Genomic DNA, 21,159 nt, shown 5'->3' with positions numbered 1-21,159 from the left:
TGTGAATCCTTTCTCCACAGCTTTTTAATATTTGCATAAATTTATGCAAACTGAGTTTCTTTTATAAAACGGAGATGATGATAACTAGTTCCATATTTATTGTGAGGATTAGAGATACTCTATAAAAATACACTGTATAGTAAGTCCTTAGTAAATGATAGCTGTTAGAATATTACTGGATGATCTCTCCCCTTTACCCCCACCCTCCCCTGCCCTCCCTCTGAGACCTGACAGTATGGTGGGCTGACGCTCTATCCACTGAGCCAAATCAGTTTGAGCCCCCTTTCTTTTCTAAGGTACACATATGTAAACTTAATCTAGAAATCTGGAGATGCTGATGGTAAGGGAAGTTGGCTAATTCTATGAGTTCTTCACAGACTATTCTTGATCTCTTTTCCTGGCCTTGAGCTTTTTGCATATCAGGGCATTAGAGAATGAGTTATAGTGCTGATAATTGAAGGCACACATGTGACTCAGACCTTTGACTTGTTGAAAGAGGTCAGAATGTGGTGTTAACCCAAATAAGGAAATAGGTTTCTATCAGGGTGGAAACATTCATCCTGTTTCCTTCTGCCTATTCTGCATAACAAGAACTTGAGATCAGAAGAGCTGTGTTGTTATTTTAATCTTCAGTTGTATTCATTATAACTAAGTGAATTCTGTGGGGAAAAATTCATTTTTGGAGATATACCTCTTTGTTGATTTTATATAAACTCCTCATAGAGTTGCTTTTTTGCTGTATTTGCTAACTTGTCCCCTTGTGTTTTCCCTTTTACCTACTAAAGACAATGTTACATTTTGCAAGATGTGTAAGAAGCTAAGTTAAATACTGCACTTTTTATTTTTGGAGATAAAGTGGTGTTGGAGATTTCGTGTGTGTGTGTGTGTGTGTGTGTGTGTGTAGGTAGAATAGGTCAAAAGTAGGTTTACAGTCATTTGTATGGAAAAATACAATAAATAATAATACAAGAATAAACTATATCCAGTACTCACAACTATAAACCTATTTTTGCCCCACCCTGTATGCCGTTTATAAAGGAAAACCTACATTTTCATTGCCTTGAGATTGAAAGGAATATTTATTGTATAATAGGTTAATAAGTTTTCTGTAGAAATTTTTATTTGCATAGAAATTTATAAAGGTTAGAATGCTTTGTATTCTAACAGTATTTAACACTTAATACTGTCCCAAATAAAAAATAAATACTTTGAGTTTTTTTTGAGTTAACTGGCCTAATTCTTAGGGACTAAAGAAATCTGAATTTAACTGAAGATAGTTATTTTAAGCCTGGCAGTTAACTCTTCACCAAAGAGGTGTTTTTGTTTCTTATGAAATTGTACTAGAGGCCCGGTGCATGAAATTCATGCATGGGGGGAGTCTCCTCAGCCCAGCCTGCACCCTCTCCAATCTGGGACCCCTTGGGGGATGTCCGTCTCACAATCCTGGACTGCTGGCTCCTAATCGCTCACCTGCCTGGTCACCCCTTACTGCTCCCCCTGCCGGCCTAGTAGACCCCTCTGCCGGCCTGGTCGCCCCCAACTGCCCCCCCTGCCGGCCTAGTCACCCCTCACTGCCCCCTGTGCCAGCCTAATCGTTCCCAACTGCACCCCCTTGCCGGCCTCGTTGCCCCTAACTGCCCCTCCCCCCGCTGGCCTGGTCGCCCCCAACTCACCCCCTCTTGCTGGCCTGGTCACCCTCAACTGCCTTACCCCCCCCCCCCCCCCCCGCTGGCTTGGTCGCCCCACGCAGCCTGCTGTTCAGTTGTTTGGTCATCCCTCGCTAGCCCCCCTGCTGGCCTAGTCCCACGCAGCCAGCTTATTCAGTCGTTTGGTCGTCCCTTACTAACCCCCCCTGCCTGCCTGGTCATAGGCAGCCATCTTATGAGGGTTCCTCTTTATTATATAGGATACCTTCTTTGGCTCACTGAAAGTGAATTGTATAAAATTTCTAATATGGTAATTTTATCTTTCAAAATTATAAACCTTACATCCTATATAATAAAAGGCCAATATGCAAATTGTCCCTTCCACTGGGAGTTCAACCAGGGGGGCGGGGCCGGCCGACCAACTGCCCACGGCCCCTCCCCACAGCCAGCCCAGCCCCAATCAGCCCCGATTGGGGCAGATGGGCCGGACCCCACCAGGGCACAAATTCGTGCACCGGGCCTTTAGTATTTGACATAAAAATTAAAAGCATTTGGATTGAACTTTTGATTTAGTATTTTAGGTAACTCTTTTTTAATCCTGATAAAATACAGGACAGATATACACATCTCTGAAATCCCGGATGATCCACAGTCTTCAATTTGAGTGTCAAACAAACCTTTTATCTGCACTACTTGCTAATTAATAAAATAGACTAATCTCAGCTTAATCCTTGGCTGAGGGGATTGAAAAGCAATTAAGAAGGAGTATGGTAGTAAATACAAAGAATCTTAAGTAGCATATGTTTTCTTTGTATTGGTCATTTTATATTCAATAGACACACAAAAGTGTTTATTCTTTCTATAGGGATTTATATTGTTTTGTATTCTGTGCTAATCTTAAAATAAATCTATCTTTAAAGTACAGTGTTTCTGAGCAACCCACTTGGGCTCCTTTCCTCCCTGCTAAAGGGAGTCTCTCTCTCAATAAACTGCTTTTGCTTAAAATAAATAAAGTACAGTGTTTCTTATTTTTTTTAAAAAAGGAATAAAGAACTGATATACATAGCTTAATTTTTCATGGTTTCTAATGAAATTTTTTAGATAATTCTCTTTGAAGAATTACGGTGATTTAGAGTTAATTAGCAAATACTTTTGTTAGTTGAATGATGTGTGTATCAATGTGCTTACTGTAGAATGGAATATCAGAAATGTTGCTTTTTCTAAGAAAATTGATATTAATTTTGATTTAAAATTTTTATTGCAGCTAGAACGAGTAAATCTGTCTGCAGCTCAGACACTGAGAGCAGCTTTCATTAAGGTGAGGCACAAGTAACTTATTGTGATTATTAGAATGTATGTTATACATAAATCTAAATACCAGCTGATAATTGCCAGGTTATTTTCTTAGTGACAACCTTTTAACTATCTTGTGCCTGTTTTGGTGTACTCTGTAAAGATTAATACACTTCCAAAAAGTGAGCTGAAACAAGTGCTCTTTCCTGAAAATTCATCCTTTCGCTTGGTGCTTTTGAAACTGACTTTGGAGTATTCTCTCTTTAACTTTGGAGTCGATTTTTAAAATTATTTTTTTATTTGACTTGTTAAAACCTTTTATAAAATTGTAACTCAAAAATGTTCATATTATTCAATTTTAGGACATAAGTATAAAACAATGTTTTGAGCGTGAAAATAAGACCTGTGTGTACATCAGATTAAGTACACTTTGAGAATATATAGCTAAGTCACTCAGCATGAATTTTTCTGTTGTTTCTAGACCTGAGATTTTCAATTGATAATCACTAGCCATCTGTCACTGTTGAGAACTTAAAATATGGCTAGTTCCAATTTAATTGTACTGTACATATAAAATACATGCCAGATTTCTAAGACAGTACAAAATAAAGACTATAAAATAACTCAGTACTAAGTAATTTATATTTTGTTGAAATGAATGTTTTAGATGTACTCTTAAGATAATTACATTTTTTATATATTTTTTAAATATATTTTTATTGGTTCCAGAGAGGAAGGGAGAGGGAGAGAGATAGAAACATTAATGATGAGAGAGTCATTGATCAGCTGCCTCCTGCTCGCCCCCTACTGGAGATCGAGCCCACATTCTGGGCATGTGCCCTTGATAGGAATTGAACCTGGGACCCTTCATTCTGCAGGCCGACCTCTATCCACTGAGCCAAACCGGCCAGGGCTTAAGACAATTACATTTTTTTAAAAACTTTTTGAATATGGCTACTAGAAAATTTAAAATTACAGGGGCTTATATTTGTTTCTTGCATTACATTTTTATTGGATGGCCCTACTTTATATGTTGGATGCATTCTTGCATATAAAACTTTATCCCCATCCCCACCCAAAATACGTTATCAGGGTGCCTCAAACTTTAATTTTTATTTACTTTGTGTGTGTTTGTTCCTATTAGTAACTAAAACAACTTATGTTTTAGATAAAGTATTTTAATCTTTAAATCAAGAATAAATTTATAGTTGAGATTTATTGGAGTTGAAATTATAAATCCATCTGATACTTTTATGGCAAAGACTAGCTTATAGATTCCAGTCTTAACTGATAGCATAGATAATGTCACTTGACATCTCTCTTTTCACATTATATATGTTGGATTAGAATTATTTAGATGTGTTTAATATTCTATAAAATGTAGTGTCTGAGTACACATTCATACTAGCTTCTTTAAAACATTCTTGCCAAATCATTGGGTTAATAAAGAGAATCAACAAATCAATGCCATTATCTTTTCTTTTTTTTCCTTCCTTCTTTCCTTATTAGTGTGATTTTAAATGCCATATTTGGTCATTAGGGAGGCTTAATGGCAACTATTTTAAGCATGTTTGTAACCAAAGCAAAGAAGGAAAAGTGATAGGTTGCACAATGTAGTATTGGTTAGGCAAAAGTCCGTTTTTCAGCTTTTCTGATACCTAGAACAGAGAGTATTTATCCTGTGTATTTTGGTAAAGAAGACCCTGTCTGAAGCAGTAGATGGTATACTAAATGACATTCATAAAAGAGATAAAATAATGAATTTCATGAAGATTTTTTTGGTAATGTCTTTATATATAAGCTCATGTTTTAACACTGAAGTACAAGTAAAAAGCAGTTTGTTTAAAGTATGTGGCTATGGTAGATCTGGTTTGATACATGGGTAAATTTTTCTCTCCATGGCATGGATTCTTAACTGGGGATTGTGAAAGTTATTTTGCAGGAAAACATTAGTCAGTTTTGCATTGATTTATTCTTAATTATCACATTTAATATGTTAAATTTCAAATGAAATTAAAGGAAGGCATGCATTGGAAAGATAAAGATTTTTGTGTTTATATAGTGTATTTAAATGCATATTTCCAGTTCTGGGTCCATAACAACAGTTATATTTATCGAGCTTTAATATCTGTTTTTGTTATTGGGGAAAAAGGGTTGAAATAATTTATTTCAAGATAAAATAATTTTAGTAAATATATATTCTGCTTTTGATTCCTTTCCCCTCTAGAAGTTCTGATAGATTGTGCTGTTGAGAATCACTGATTTACAGATTGGATATTACTGCCCTTGGGGACAGTTTTTTCTTACAGTTGGATTCTTCATAAAAATTGTATACTCATAGAATTGAAGGTTTTATTTGGGGGGAGGGGAGAAACCTGTAGGTATGTAGTCTCTGATTTAACAGTAGATCTATTTATTTTGTCAGAGTCATTGGATAAATTTAAGGCTTTTTAAATAAAAAGTAGCCTAAGTAAGAGTTCAGACAGAAGATAGTAAGGCAACTATTCTCAAACTATGTGCCGGGGCACCCTGGGACCCCATAGCAAATATCTTGGGTGTCATGAGATATTTAAAAATTTTAAAGAAACACAGTGATAATCAAATCTGGTTGACACTGAACTGCTAGCTTGCAGTATGCTGTTTCAACGTATTTGACTGAATTACATTCCTTTCAGTTATGTCATGTCTTTGTCAGCTGGACTTTGGCCATTGCTGTGATAAAAAGCAAGTACCATAAGGAAATCAATGTACAACAGGAAATGAGGGTAGTGTCCAATCTAATTCCAACATTTGAGACATTGTGCAGTGCCCAGCAGGGTGTACAGATCTCATTAAAATAAGTAATTATAGTTATTTGAAGAATGAAATTAAATACTTTTCTGTCAATTGGTGTATTTTTTAAAGGCTACTAAGTTTTTAGGCCTTCAGTATTTATTAAGTTGTTTGAACCTGACTATGTAATATATAGTACTGTTAGGTATTTCTTTTGGCACTAGGAATACTGACTTTGGAACATTAGGGACCTCTTTGAGATTTTTGTAATGTTTCAGCTTTGGCATGTTAGGGCCCCAGACCAACTTGATATTGCAAACTTTGTTGTCAGGCTTTCAGCATTTGATTTTTTCAGCACCTTATTATAACTTAATCAGAGAGATTGTTTTCTGCAGGCATTGTCTGGAAGCATATAGAGAATGCCCCCCTGCTTCCCAAAATAATGTGTTATGATAATTCAGTGCTACTTAGGAAAGATAAACCAGTTATCAAATACTGGCTTATTTAAATAGTGTCGTACATGTAATTTTGTGTCAGTTCACCAAATTCATAAAGTTTATACTGTATTGTATAGCTTTTCTTTTAAAAACAACTCTTGTTTTCTTTTAATTAAATAGATCCTACCTTAAATAAATCTGTGGAAGGAAAAATCAAAACAGATTATACAGTGGTTCCCCCCTTATCTACAGTTATACTTTAGTTACCTGTTTTAACTGCGGTTCAAAAACATTAAATGGAAAATTCCAGAAATAATAAGTTTTATAATTTTTAAATGATAAATTTATGGTTTGATTTTAAATGTATAAGTTTTAAAATTTCAGAAATAATAAGTTCTTAGGTTTTAAATTTTGAACCATTATGGATATTGGGATGAAATTTCACACCATCCTGCTCAGTCCCACCCAGGACTTGAATTATCCCTTTGTCCAGTGTCTCTGTGCTGTATGTGCTCCCGCCGTTAGACATTTAGTTGCTTTCTCAGTAACATATCAGTCTTTCATGGTATTGTAGTTGTGTATAAGTAGCCCTTATTTTACTTAATAATGGCCACAAAGCTCAAAAGCAGTTATACTGGCAATTGGGATATGCCAAAAGAGAAGCCACAATGTGCTTCCTTTAAGTGAAAAGGTGAAAGTTTTTAACTTAAAAAGAAAAGAAGAAAAAAAAAGTATATATCCAGGTTGCTAAGGTCAGTGGTAAGAACAAATCTTCTATTCATGAAATTGTGAAGAAAGAAAAAGAAATTTATGCAAATTTTGCTGTCCCATCTCAAACTGCAAAAGTTACAGCCACAGTGCATGGTGTTTATTTAGTTAAGTTAAAAAGTCACTAAATTTGTGGGTGGAAGACATGAACAGAAAATGTTCCAGTTGATAACAAAAATGTGTTGCACCAGGAAACATTGAGACTATGTGAGGATTTAAGCAAGGGATCCCCTGAAACGAGTGACACCAAGCCATTTACTGCAAGTAAGGGTTGGTTACAATAAGATATTTTGATAGAGACTATATTTACATAATTTTTATTACAGTGCATTGATAGAATTGTTCTTTTTTTATTGTTATTGTTGGTCTCATTGTGCCTAATTGATTTATAAGTTAAACTTTATCATAGATATGTATGTATAGGAAAAACATAGTTCAGACAGTCCCCAACTTACCATGGTTTGACTTAAGGATTTTTTGTTTGTATAGTGGTTTGAAAGCTATCCACATTTGTTAGAAACTATACTTGGAATTTTGAACTCTGATCTTTTCCTGGGCTAGCAATATGCGGTACAATATTCTCAGGATGCTGGGCAGTGGCATTGAGCCGCAGCTCCCAGTCAGGCACTCCATCATGAGAGTAAACAACCAATACTCTGCAGTGTACTGTGTTACCAGCATTTTTTAGATACTGTGTTCTGAGTATGGGTAGACTTGGCTAAGCTGTGATGTTCAGTTGGTTAGTTGTATAAAATGCACTTTCAAGTTAGGATATTTTCAGTTTGTGATGGGCTTATAGGGTCATAACTTTGTCATAAGTTGAAGAGCATCTGTCTGTATAGGGTTTGGTACTATCCATGGTTTCAGGCATTTGCTGGGAGTCTTGGAACATATCCCCCATGAGTAATGAGGGACTACAGTTAAAAGAAATAGAATTCAGCTCTAGCCAGTTTGGCTCAGTGAATAGAGCATAGGCCTTCGGACCAAAGGATCCAGATTTGATTCTGGTCAAGGGCACGTACCTTGGTTGCAGGCTCTTCCTCTGCCCCTGCCCTGGACAGGGCTCTGGCAGGAGGCAACCAGTCAATGTGTTTCTCTCACATGAATGTTTCCGTCTGTCTTTCCCTCTCTCTTCCACTATCCCTAAAAATCAATGAAAAATATCCTCGAGTGAGGATTAACAACAACAACAAAAATGGAATTCAGTAAGACACACTTTATTGTTATTAATTATATATCAAAATGACTTTCCTGAGGATAATTTCACAACAGTTAAAAGTGATCTCAGGATTGAAATAAATGTGTGTATTTTCTTTTCCCATTTAATTCCATGGCATTTTAGTTTTTTGTACTGAAATCTAACGAGAAACAAGATGTCATAATGAAGAGAGCAATAGGAGCAGAAGAAAGCTGGATCTGCAGTGATACCAGAGTGGAATTGAAAAGGCAGAGATTAAATGTGCTTGACACATAAGAAAACAAATAGGTCACCATATGGTTAAGATCATAAATTGTTTCTATTTTCTATTTAATATCAGGGCAAGAAAGATGGGGAATCATCAGCATAATGATTAAAATTGGCAGTCATCCTAAAAGAAACAAACATATAGTGTGATTATAAAATTTAGAACAATTATAAAATTGGATAAAATTACTGGGGAAAACCCAAATCTTGAAAATTAACTTTCGTAAACTCAGAACTCTTTATGCTCAGTACTGAAATGACTAGACGATTTTAGTGCCCTAGGGAGTAACATAGAACCATTGCAAACTCATTAGTGAAACAAGCTCAGGGTAGTAAAAGGATTAATAATGTTCTGAAAACTAGTGAAGGTAATAGTCTTGCTACAAAAATAAAACAAAGTGAAAATCATTGTATGGGAAAGTACTTAAGGGATTATACATCTTCAAGAAAACTTGCAAAAGTAATCCTGTTTTATTTTTGGTATTCCTGACATTCTGTTAATTTAAATGCAGAGAATCTGTAAAATACTGGTAAGATGAGTAATTAATTGCTAGATCCTCAAGTTGAAAGATTACCTAATGAAAAAAATCTAAAAATCCTTAGTCTATTTTAGCTTCTAAAAAAAGTAATTGAGCCGAAACCGGTTTGGCTCAGTGGATAGAGCGTCGGCCTGCGGACTCAAGGGTCCCAGGTTCGATTCCGGTCAAGGGCATGTACCTTGGTTGCGGGCACATCCCCAGTAGGGGGTGTGCAAGAGGCAGCTGATCCATGTTTCTCTCTCATTGATGTTTCCAACTCTCTATCCTTCTCTCTTCCTCTCTGTAAAAAAATCAATAAAATATATTTTTTTAAAAAGTAATTGATGTATTACCAAAATATAAATGTTTATTAGTATTTCTATCTTTGTTATTATTTTGATTTCAGGAGAATGTAAAGGAGAAGTAGGAAATGTTAAGTACCTTATGTTCAAATGGAAAAGAGACATTGCCTGTAATAAAAAGTTACTGATGTTTAAGTTTTATCAAACAGAAGTGATACCATCACCACACCTGCTTTACAAAGATTTCTGCCTTTCTAGGTTCATCAGTCTAAGTTCCCAAATCTTCTAAACATTTAAGTTTTGGTTTTAAAATTCTGATTTCATTTCTATATTTCAAAACTAGCTTTCTCTTTCTTATAGGCTGAAAAAGAAAATCCAGGACTCACACAAGACATCATAATGAAAATTTTAGAGAAAAAAAGTGTAGAAGTTAACTTCACAGAATCACTTCTTCGAATGGCAGCTGATGATGTAGAAGGTAATCAGAAAGAGTCTTGTTTAGTTTTCTTACAGTTGTTGAAAAGCACTTCTTCCAAATCTTTATTGCTTGACAAAAGGTTCTAGCTCCCCTTTCCCCTCTCCTCCTCCTCTTCTTTTTCTTGTTATTATTATTGTGATAATATTGGGGTGGGGGGGGGTCTATAAAATAGAAAAGTAGTTCTTGCTTTCTGTTTTATATTTGTCAGATTCAGATTTAATTACTTGAAGTAAAGTGTTTATTTATGTTGTACACTTTAACTTTTTCCCCCTGTGAATATGTTTGATGAGTTCTGGTTTTGCCAAAAGATAAACTCTGTGGAATTTTTTTTTTAATTTTGTGTTGACTTGATGCAAAAAGCAGTTTGAATTAATGAGGGTTTTTTCTAACTTCAGTGTTTTATTCAACCACAGATTTGAGAGGACAATATAATAACCATTCTTTCTCATTTTTTGCTTTTTTGAATAATTAGAAATGGGTTACACTTAAATTTAGTACCCATTTTCCCACTAATTAAGAAAAAATAGAAGTAGAATTTCCCATCTTTATTGAGGGAGAAAAGAAATATTTTAACTGATTCCATAATTTATAAGAAAGTCCTCATCATTATTCTAAATTTACGCATTTCTAGTCTGTGAGGCCAGGTTGTATTGATTGGTAGGGTTGTAATGTTTCCAAAGTCTACAATCAATCTACTAGTAATGTTTTTGCCTCTACCAGGTCTGATTAAGCTTCCTTTCTAAGGTTGCTCTTCTGTGATCCAACCCTTGTGTTGAATTTTTGGTAGTGTTTTTTGGTGTGTGTTTTTTAAGTGAGATTTCAAGAACATGCTGAAGACTTTAGTAGGTTGTTTGGGTTTTGGTATAATGAGCCGTTGTATATTCAATATAGAGATTTTTGTTAAGCTCATCTTCCCATTGGCAGGTACATATTGCTATCGTATTTGTCATGAACGTCATTAAGGTTTTCTTGAGAAATGTAGCTTCAGAGGCTTGATCAATTTGATTAAGACTCCCTTTTAATTTTATTTATTTATTTTTATTTCATGGGCTTTCTATTTATCCCAAATTGTAAATGTTTAGTCTTTCATCTTCTGTTATCTTACTTCATAGGAGCCCTGTTATTACCAAACTAAGTTGAACTCTTAACAAATTCTGCTTTTGCAACCTTGTCTTTCCTGGTTATCTGGCCTTTCTACTCCCCTCCCTCACCCTCTTGACCAACATTGGGATTTTATAGACTTGCATTTGACAGGGAGTTGCCTGATGCTTTTTATTATGCATTTATTTTATCAGAGTATATGATTGAACGACCAGAGCCAGAATTCCAGGACCTAAACGAAAAGGCACGAGCACTTAAACAGATTCTCAGTAAGATCCCAGATGAGATCAATGACAGGGTGAGGTTTCTGCAGACAATCAAGTAAGCAACTTCTTGTTTTTGTTCTTTTCTTAAGCACTTCATAGGAACCTCTCATTCTAGATATTTCATTTTAATATGACATGAATGTTAAATTAAAATATTAATTTGAAATAAATTTGGAGTTTTTAAATGCTACATCTTTATTAACTTCTAAGCTGTGGCATTTCACTTCAGAATACAGTAACATTTGTTTAGTGTTTAATTTTAAAACAATGAAATGCACATAAATTGGAATATAGTTTAAACTACATAAAACATGGAAAAATTAAATATCATATTAAAGTGAATAAAGAAGTTTTGGATAAATTATATGGCTTGATAACAAAGGATACCATTGTTTTTATTTCAGAAATGGCACAAGTCATTAGGAAAAGTCATGTACTCTTTGTGGATAAAAAACAGAGAAATCTTGGAATAATTGCAGTCATGCTGTTAACCTGTTGGTGAAATCACAGCTAGAAATTGCTAGAAAGGAAAGATTTAGCGATTGCATGAAATTTCATATTGTTAACTTAGGAAGGCTCACTTGGAATAAATATTAATGTTTATTTCTCAGAAATCATATTTTTTTGTAATTTACATTGCAAAATGCTATTTTAACTAGTTTGGGCACCTATTTTGAGTGATAGAGAGGGAGAAGTATGTTCCATTTAGAAAATGTACATGATGGGTGCCCAACCCAGCTATCAAGGAATGTTCCTCGCTCCAGTCTTCTAATCGAGGACTGGAATGTATGATAAAGGCTTCATTGACTAGCTAAAATCTGTGCAATGGGATACAAACCTAAGGTAAATATTTTGCCATTATTGAGAAGCCCCAACTTCCTTAAACTATTTTTAATATGTGAAGAAGGAAGACAGTTAACTGTTTGTGGATTTTTAATTTGGTATAAAGTAAACATGTTTGGTCCATAAAAGGATAAATTGTCAGTGATCTCAAACACAGCTGTTTAAAAAACTTATTTCTACAATTTTCTAATAATTAAGTTTAAAATTGTTTTGGTGATGTGTACTACACTTTTATGAAGATTTGACGTTCTTAATATTTTCAGCAAATTTTGCTTCAGGTCATTCAAGTAGAGGTTTATAGAATCAATATTATCTTAATATTAATCACTTATATAGAACTTAACATGCTAAGCACTTTTTAAAGTGCTTATAACATATTAACCTACTACAAATCCCTGTAATAGATGAGGAAATTGAGGCATCAGAAATTAAATAACTTTCCCAAGTTCACAGAGCTGGTAAGATGGGAGAGCCTGGTTTGAAACCAAGTAGACTGACTCTAGGGTCTTCTCTGCTGCTTCCCTATCATAGATTCATAGTGTTGATCTAATTTGGTAATTGAATCAAAAGTTTCTGTTGTTTGGAAGGAGTTTGATAAAGGACATCTTATATAGAATGCCAGTAGGTCAGGGGGAGAACAGTGTTGTCGTTGTAGCCAGGGTAGAAGTGACTGACGCGGAGTCCTTATCCTGCTATTTTGACTCCCTCACTCCTCCTGTGGAGTTCCTGAAGCATCTGTGTTAAACCCAGTCTGGCCCTAGAGAGATAGTTTGAAAACCACTTTATTAGCAGCTGCATTTTAATCATAAGGATGTTGAAGTCAAGAGCCTAAGACTCTTGTCCATAGTCATTGACAGAAACTGAATTAGGGGTCTTGTCTCTCATTTACGGAACAATAGTAATATTTCAATTCTGGAGAGTACTCTGCACAACTGAATTAATATTATTGGCAATTAAAATTTATATTTTAAATGTTTTAGGGATAATTTGCCATGGAATGTTTGTTGATAATATGTTTTATTTCTGAGACTAATATTCAATGATGTATGAATTAGCATGCATAGCTAAAGCTGCAATTATTTGTGTTACTGATCTGATAGGTAGATAGAAAAAAAAGATAGATTTTGATATGCTATTACCACTGTTACATTGTTTAACCAATTAGTGGTTAAAGTTTTAGCAACATGAAAACAATGGTTTATCCTTTAGGCCACACATATTGTGCACTTACTATCTTTCTTTCAAATATTTTACTTTCTCATATTTAAGGTAGTTATGCTCTTTATCATTTATTTTAGCAGTATTTTTCAGTAAGCATGTATCACATACCTACTATACCAAGTACTGTACATGTTGTTATAGGTTATACCAGAGTAGAAAGAACATCCTGTCAGCTAATAAATATCCAGATAATTTTGTATGTGTTAGCAGAATTAGGTTTGAATCTCCACTTCAATATTTAGCTGTGTGACCTTGGATAAGGTGCTTAGATTCTATATTTCTTGTTTCTGCCTGTGAAAATGAGGGTAATAGTTGTGAGAATTGGAAGAAATAGCATCTACTGACAACACATACTGGCATTGTAAAGTAAGGTTTGTTTATTTCAATTTCTCTCTATGGAGTTGATTAGGAAAAATGATCCAGCAAACAAACATTTTAAAGTACTTTTGATTAATGAATGTTTCTGTTTGATTACATTTGAGCTTATGCAAATATTTTATAAAATTAATTCATGGGATTCTTTTAAAAGTCTGACACATTCCAATTAATGGATGACTAGTAGAGACTTGTGATTTAATAGACCAGAACGCTATGCATTTATCTATTTACTCATTATAATCTGCATTTGCATATTCATAGGCAAAAAATTCGCCAGGGTTTGGTTTCCAAGAGAGCTTCACATTAGCTTTTCCAGAGCTGACCTGTCTAGAGCAAACATACAGCATAGGAATTTCCTTCCTTTAGAGTGTTTGCATAAACATACACAAATTAGGGTGATATGATTAGAAACTCTATTTTTCTATGCAATTTTTTTGATAGGATGTATGTTTATATTTCATCTGATGCCTGTTGTCCTCTCAGTATTATGTTTCCCCAAAGTTGCCCCTCTTAATAGCTGCAAATACTCTGTCCCTTATCATAGAAACCATTAACTCAGCTTATACTTACTCTATAGTTCTTTTACCATCAAGTTTTCCCTAGTTCTTTATTTAATTGAAGTATTGTATGTTTTGTGTGTGTGTGTGTGTGTGTGTGTGTGTGAGAGAGAGAGTATGTGGAGAGAGAGTGTGTGAGAAAGAGAGAGAGAGATGCCTTCCCTGTTGGAACCAAATCTTCATGTATTCGCTAATATAATTTAGCTTCCTTGGGTCCATAAATGAAAATGTTCTGTGAACATACAGATGACGTAATATTTGACATAAACTGCTATAGGTTGTTTTTAGAGAAGGCCAGGCCTAAGGATAAACAGCCTAGGTCTCTATAAAGCTCTGTGGCAAATAATAGATCAAACCTTAGCTCTAGGTTCTGAGTTCCTACACAGTGGCTTCCAAACCAGGTTTATCAGCAGAATCACCTGGTGCCCTTTTTTTTTTTTTCCATTTTCTTTTAAAGCACAGATTCCTAATATTTATTAGTAGGATGGAGTACTGTTCACTAAAACCTCCCTTCCCTTCTCTGCCCCTGCCATCCCCCCCCCTTTTTTTTTTCTCTCAGGTGAGGGAGGGAGCTGCCAATTTCAGAACTGTTCTTTTGACCTATGGAATGCAGCTGTTATTGTACATGGAACATATGTTCATGTTGATTAGCACTGAATGTACATTTTTGTTTTTTTAATAGAATTTTAAAGTATACCACAAAGTACGGCTCTGTGTAAACAGCTCTCTGTTCACTGTAATCTGCTGCATTATATTTTGTTTTAAATAGATTCATTGTGAATTTAAAGAATCATCCATATGCAGAGATTTAACATTTTTTACTTGTTGAAATTGTAATTTTTCTCAAATAATAGGATCGTCATGTGACTGTTTTATTAAACATAGGTGGACTTACAGCCATCACAGCAATACAGCAGGATTCAACTTGCTTAAAACTTCATATGAAATAACAGTTGTATAACTTAAAACTATTTTTACTAAACTAGAGGCAAAAAAACGAGTCCACAAATGTCATTTCTATGAAAAATTCTTTGTTTTATTTGAACATGTAATGTTTTAATGTTTCAGCCTGAGGCTGATGTTTGACATCAGGATGTAATAAGTAAGTATTTATTGAAATGTCATTACTACTTTAGAATAGGCGAAAATACCTTTCTTTATTCCAAAATCCTATCTACTTAGAAGTTTTAGAATTTCCATATGCTGATTTACTAGAAATATGCTGTGAAACACACACATGTCCAGAAAGCTGGACAATCTGCACACTGAACCTTTTTTTTTCTTTAATAGCAAAGCAGAAAGATTGTATGGGTATGAAATAACTGAAATCTGGCATTTGTGATTAAAAAGTCAATAATAAAAAATTATATTTGGGATAGTCTGGATGTATATCTTACTAATTCATATGTTTACACTTGGATTGCGTTTGAACAGCAAAGAGATTGGATGTGAAAAAGAGAAGGCTTGCCTTAGAGAATATGAGACTACTTATAAATGCAGAATTATGTTAAGTACAGTTAGACCAAGAAAGATTGCTTTAAGCTAGAACATGAAAATTGAAAAGAGCATAGATATAAAATATAGGAAGAGTTCAGAAAAAAACACTACATGAATAGGAAGGATAGTAAAAAAAATATTTCTTCTCTTTCTCATTTTTTAAGGGGAGGGAGATATTGATGCATAGATAGGGTATCCCCTAATCATTCATACACACTTTGAATGATTATAAAGTCAGTGTTTATTAGCATACAGTTCATTTTCAAAATTTAAAAGAATCTATAGAAATGATTACATTTTTTTGTGTGTGTGAAAACCGTTTTCAAACTGATGACCATTCTGGTCCAGGCACTGCTGATAACGTGAAGCAGTGGCATCGCAAACATCAAGAATCATTTTGTTCGGTATTTATGTGCCCTCAGTTTGTCAACTGTTGCCAGTTTTGTACGGTAAACTTTATCTTTTATGTATCCCCATAAAATAGTCTAGTGGATAAATTTTCTTTTTCAAAGCTTCGTCTGGCTTCACCCATTATTTCAAATCAGTTAAACTTGAAAAGGAGTGAAAATTAAGTGAGTTATCAGCACTTAAAGTGTGTATACAGCTTTTGGGGGACACCTGAAGGATGATTGCTGGAAAAATTAAGATAGAAAAATAATCTGATATTGTCTCTCCCAGAAAATTATATACTTTAAATACATAAATATAGGTTTAGAAGGGGAGGATACGTGGTTGTTAGAAGGAGGTAAATGTTTCAAGAGAAGAGCTATGTCTGAGGAGGAAATATTTCAAAACAAATTATTAGGTATGTAACTGGAAGTGTTGGTAAATGTAGAAATGAGTTATATGTAATAGCAAAATTTCATATAATTGTTCATGAGATAGCAAAAACAGTATATGGTAACTTAAAGTCAGCTATATTAGAGAAAGGAAAAATTATAACTGGAAAAGATGAGAGGCAGAGGCATATTCTTTTAAATTTAAGTCAGTAATACTGAAAGAAATGTTAATAATTTAGGAAAATTTATGTGGAATGTGTGGTCAGTAGTGCAGAAGTCAGGATCACAGAAGGGTACATGCTAAAACCCCCACTCAATCAGCCAGTCAGATGTTTGCGCTTGACATAGTGTTAGTATGGTAATTAACAGTGTGGTTAGTAATTCTTAAAAAGATATATACAGAATAAAAGGGACATGTGTAATGCTTTCAATAATAAAGATTCTTTAAAAATATATATACAAACTTCTTTGAAATGTAACTGATTTTAAGAAGATTCTTTTTTTCTTAACTCACAGGGATATTGCTAGTGCAATAAAAGAACTTCTTGATACAGTGAATAATGTCTTCAAGAAATACCAATACCAGAACCGCAGGGTAAGTTTCCTAGAAGCCATCCTAGATGTTAGTTTACACCTAGTTATTTTATTGAATTAAATACTAAGATGGTTTGATTACTGGGAATAACCTCCTATCTTTGACTTTGGCTTTTGTGTCATTTCTCTTTTCTTATTTAGCATTTTTTTCTTAATTGTTTTTGATGTCTCTAGGCACTTGAACACCAAAAGAAAGAATTTGTAAAGTACTCCAAAAGTTTCAGTGATACTCTGAAAACCTATTTTAAAGATGGCAAGTAAGTACTTTTACTTATTACCCTTCTCTTTTAAAATTAAATTATATGGTTTGTATTATACTAAAACCATATAAATTAACCTTTTGCACTCGGATGTCGAGTGTGACTCGACACGGTTAGCATTAGAATAAAGGAATCGAGAAAAAAGCAAGCGAGTGCAAAAGGTTAAATTCTTTTTACTACAGTACCAAGGTCAGAGAAAGGTCTGCTAACTACTAACTGTTCAAAATAAAGAGTGAATGGTGATAATCCAGCCATTCCAGTCCAAGATAGGAGGAGTTGGCAGACCTTTTTCTGAAAGGAGCCAGATAGCAAATATTTTGACTTGGTGAGCTCTTTGCAATTGCCCACTCACCTATGCTGTTGCAGTGCAAAGGCAGCCATGGATAATATGGAAATAAGTGGGCATTATAGCCGTGTTCTAATAAAACTTTATTTATAGACACTGAAATTTGCAGTCACTCATCACATATTATTTTTATTTTTTCTTAATTTTACCATTTTTAAAAACATAAATGTAATTCTTAGCCTGCAGTCCATACAGAAACAAGGTGAGATTTGGCTTCTTGGCCCAACATTTTTAGTAGCATAAGAATCCCCTAGAGGGCTTGTTAAAGCACAAATTGCTTTTGGGTTCCACCCCCAGAGTTTCTTATTGTCTAGGATGGATCCAAGAATTTGCATTTATTTCTAAGTTGTTCCCAGGTGATAGTGATATGGTAGGTCTGTTGAGAGCTGCTGCACTAAAGTTAAAACAATAGTTCTTAGTCCTGTTTGCACATTGGATTCTCCTGAGTTCAGTTTTTAAAAATCCTAGTGCTTGGCTCCACCCACCTTCAGAGATTCTGATTCAGTTGGCTTAGAGTGGGACCAGGATTTAGGAGTTTTATACAAGTGTGCTAGGTGACTTCACAGTGCTACAAAGGTGGTGATTCCTTGTCCTGGCAGGAGAGACACTTTCACAGGAAGTATACTGAAAAGGTAAATTGCTTATCATTTTTCAATTTATATACAATTGGCTGTTAAACACCCCAGAAAAACAAAAATTTATGTGTTTTTACCTATATATATGTACATAAAATGTATAGGTGATGCAGAGGCCATGTGTGGCATTGAACCTGATAGAGAATTTTTGTATCAAGTAGAATTCAGAAGATTTTGTTGACAAAACCATTTTCTAACAGTGTTTAAAGTTAGAAAAATAGTGATTATTTCAGCTATAATTGGCATGACCTCTACCATGCTATCCTATAGAAGTTTTAAAATCCCTATATCTGTGCCAAGTTATTCAATATTATTGTAAAATTTAAAAATAATAAGATAGTATATTAGAATGGTCTTGGTTTTTAAAGCTATCTTTTATAGTTCAAATAGGTCAAAATATTTACATTTATATTATGAATTTAAAATACTGAGCTAAAGTATTAGTGATTTTTTGTTGTTCCATACTACTATTCAGGTTGTCTCAGGGAAATGCTCCTTCATGATTTAGTTTAATAAGCTGGCAGGTGTGTTCTGAAAATAAACTTGCATCTGTTTTTCCTTCATCTCTGCTAAGCCCAAATAACCAGAAAACACATTAAAAGGATAATTTACATGTTGGGATCATTATTTCTGCTTCTAACTAATTAAGAACTGTCACGGAAAAAGCACGTTGAAAGATAGAAATTCATTTAGAGCCTAATTTTCATTAATCTGAAATGATTTACTTTCAATTTTTTAACAGTTCAAACAGGCATATAGATTATTTAGCCTTCCTGCCACTACTTTTTCTCCATTCAGCAGCTTCTTTAAATTACAATTAGTTGTGTATGAATAATGTGCCATGAGTTTTGTACCTGTTTCCTCAAACTGAGAGTTATTACAACAGCCTGATCTTTGAGCCATCTTTCAATAGAGGGATGAAATTGCATTGATTCAACTAATTCTTCGGGGTCCCTCTTTTTTGATAAATGTCTAAGATGAAGATAAAATCTTTAGCTATGCAATTAAAAACCTGATAAGGCCACACAATGGGACAAGGGCATCAGCTCTGACCTCTAGTTGCATGAGGACGGGCTGATAGGAAATGTGGTACAGCACAACATAATTTTTAAGAACATATATGTTGTCAGCTCCAAAATATTGAAATTGCATGATTATTTTGTGTCAAAAGTAGATTAATTCTAAAAGCAGTTCAGAATTCTCAGATTTGTTTTTGAAAGAAGGTATGAGAGATTGGGATGAATCATATTTGAAAGTAATTAGGGTTTTCTTAAGTATTTATAATGCCCATTGCCATATAGATTTTGAGACTGAGTATAATACTTAATGCAGATTTTGATTTGGTAACTTCTATGAACCACAGAGGGAAACTACATTTGAATCAGTTATTTGTTTGACCTATAGATGAACCCTGGTGGTTCAGAAGCCATCATTAGCAGCCCACCAACACCTAATTACCAACCAGAACCACTAGGGGGCAGTAATTCCTAGATAGTTTCAAATGATTGAGTACCATTCAATTCCAATCTGAAATAAAATTTATGATACTCAGTACTTCTCATTCTCTTTTTTCCTAAGTTGATTTCATTGCTACTGTTATTGGGTGGAATTAGTATAAATATTTTTAAAGAATGAATTTTTTGGATAAAATTAATGCTTGTTCTTTTTTTTTTTTTTCTTTGAACAGGGCAATAAATGTGTTCATAAGTGCCAACCGACTAATTCATCAAACCAACTTGATACTTCAGACCTTCAAAACTGTGGCCTGAAAGTTGTATATGTTAAGAGATGTACTTCTCAGTGGCAGTATTGAACTGCCTTTATCTGTAAATTTTAAAGTTTGACTGTATAAATTATCAGTCCCTCCTGAAGGGATCTAATCCAGGATGTTGAATGGGATTATTGCCATCTTACACCATATTTTTGTAAAATGTAGCTTAATCATAATCTCACACTGAAGATTTTGCATCACTTTTGCTATTATCATTCTTTTAAGAATTATAAGCCAAAAGAATTTACGCCTTAATGTGTCATTATATAACATTCCTTAAAAGAATTGTAAATATTGGTGTTTGTTTCTGACATTTTAACTTGAAAGCGATATGCTGCAAGATAATGTATTTAACAATATTTGGTGGCAAATATTCAATAAATAGTTTACATCTGTTAAACATTTCTTTACTTGAAAAAATTGATATATATGTGTGTATATATATATATAAATATATAACCATAAGATCAAGATTACTTGGGTTAATATCTAAAGAACTTTTAATGGGAGCTTATTAGCAGTTTATCAGGTAATTAAGCAGCAAGAATTTTTATTTTTTTGTCCTTAATCACTCCGGGCAAAAAGTAGTCAATGGAAATATTTTTTTATTTATATAAAGGGTACTATTTTTCCAGCCTGTTTTAAGAGACATATGAGAGAGATGTCAATTTATAGTGTTTTCATGTTATGATGCCACTTTTTGAACTCTGACAGTGTAAAATTAAGTATTTCTTGTGTGCTAGGCCCTAATAAGCTTTGCGCCTTTTCCTCCAAAATAACCACAACTAATAGTAATTTAAAGCTATACCAATGCTCATTGGTTTGAAATTGTCATGAGTGTTAATATTATATACTCTCTTTAATATATATAGTTTTATTTCACCATAGAGAAGTATTAAGGAAATTGTGTATCAAATATTCATGTAAATAAGCATTTTCATTTTTCAGTTATGAAATAAAGGAAAAATTAGAATTTGTTTATTTTTATAAAGATTTTAAATGTTAAACTACATTTCTGTTGGCAATACAATTTTTTTGCTATAATGAATTAAGTTACTTTTTAAATTTTTCTTCTTTTTCAAAATGATTTTAAAAGAACTACTGTCATTGGCAATAGAAAAGGAATAAATTGTCCTGTTAGATGCAAACAGAAAATATGTGGAAAGAAGCAAAACAATAGACTACTGGATGAAATCTCATAATTTATGGACATTTTATTGAATTGATGTGTT

General features: G+C 33.9%; 1 protein-coding gene across 2 annotated transcripts in view; it reads left to right on the top strand.

The window, feature by feature from the left end:
* The window catches only part of PDCD10 (programmed cell death 10), a 44,110-nt gene extending 23,783 nt beyond the window's left edge, over nucleotides 1–20,327 (top strand). For both annotated transcript variants that reach the window (XM_079766394.1, XM_079766395.1), the window contains exons 3-8: nucleotides 2,911–2,964; nucleotides 9,562–9,679; nucleotides 10,975–11,101; nucleotides 16,838–16,916; nucleotides 17,090–17,172; nucleotides 19,844–20,327. In XM_079766394.1, the coding sequence (XP_079622520.1) occupies nucleotides 2,911–2,964; nucleotides 9,562–9,679; nucleotides 10,975–11,101; nucleotides 16,838–16,916; nucleotides 17,090–17,172; nucleotides 19,844–19,925 (543 nt within the window). In that variant the 3' untranslated portion in view covers nucleotides 19,926–20,327. The remainder of the gene's footprint in view (nucleotides 1–2,910; nucleotides 2,965–9,561; nucleotides 9,680–10,974; nucleotides 11,102–16,837; nucleotides 16,917–17,089; nucleotides 17,173–19,843) is intronic.
* The last annotated feature ends 832 nt before the right edge of the window (nucleotides 20,328–21,159 follow it).

Source organism: Cnephaeus nilssonii, assembly GCF_951640355.1.
Source record: "Cnephaeus nilssonii genome assembly, chromosome: 3".
Classification (NCBI taxonomy): domain Eukaryota; kingdom Metazoa; phylum Chordata; class Mammalia; order Chiroptera; family Vespertilionidae; genus Cnephaeus; species Cnephaeus nilssonii.
This window is presented reverse-complemented; position numbering and strand designations above follow the sequence as displayed.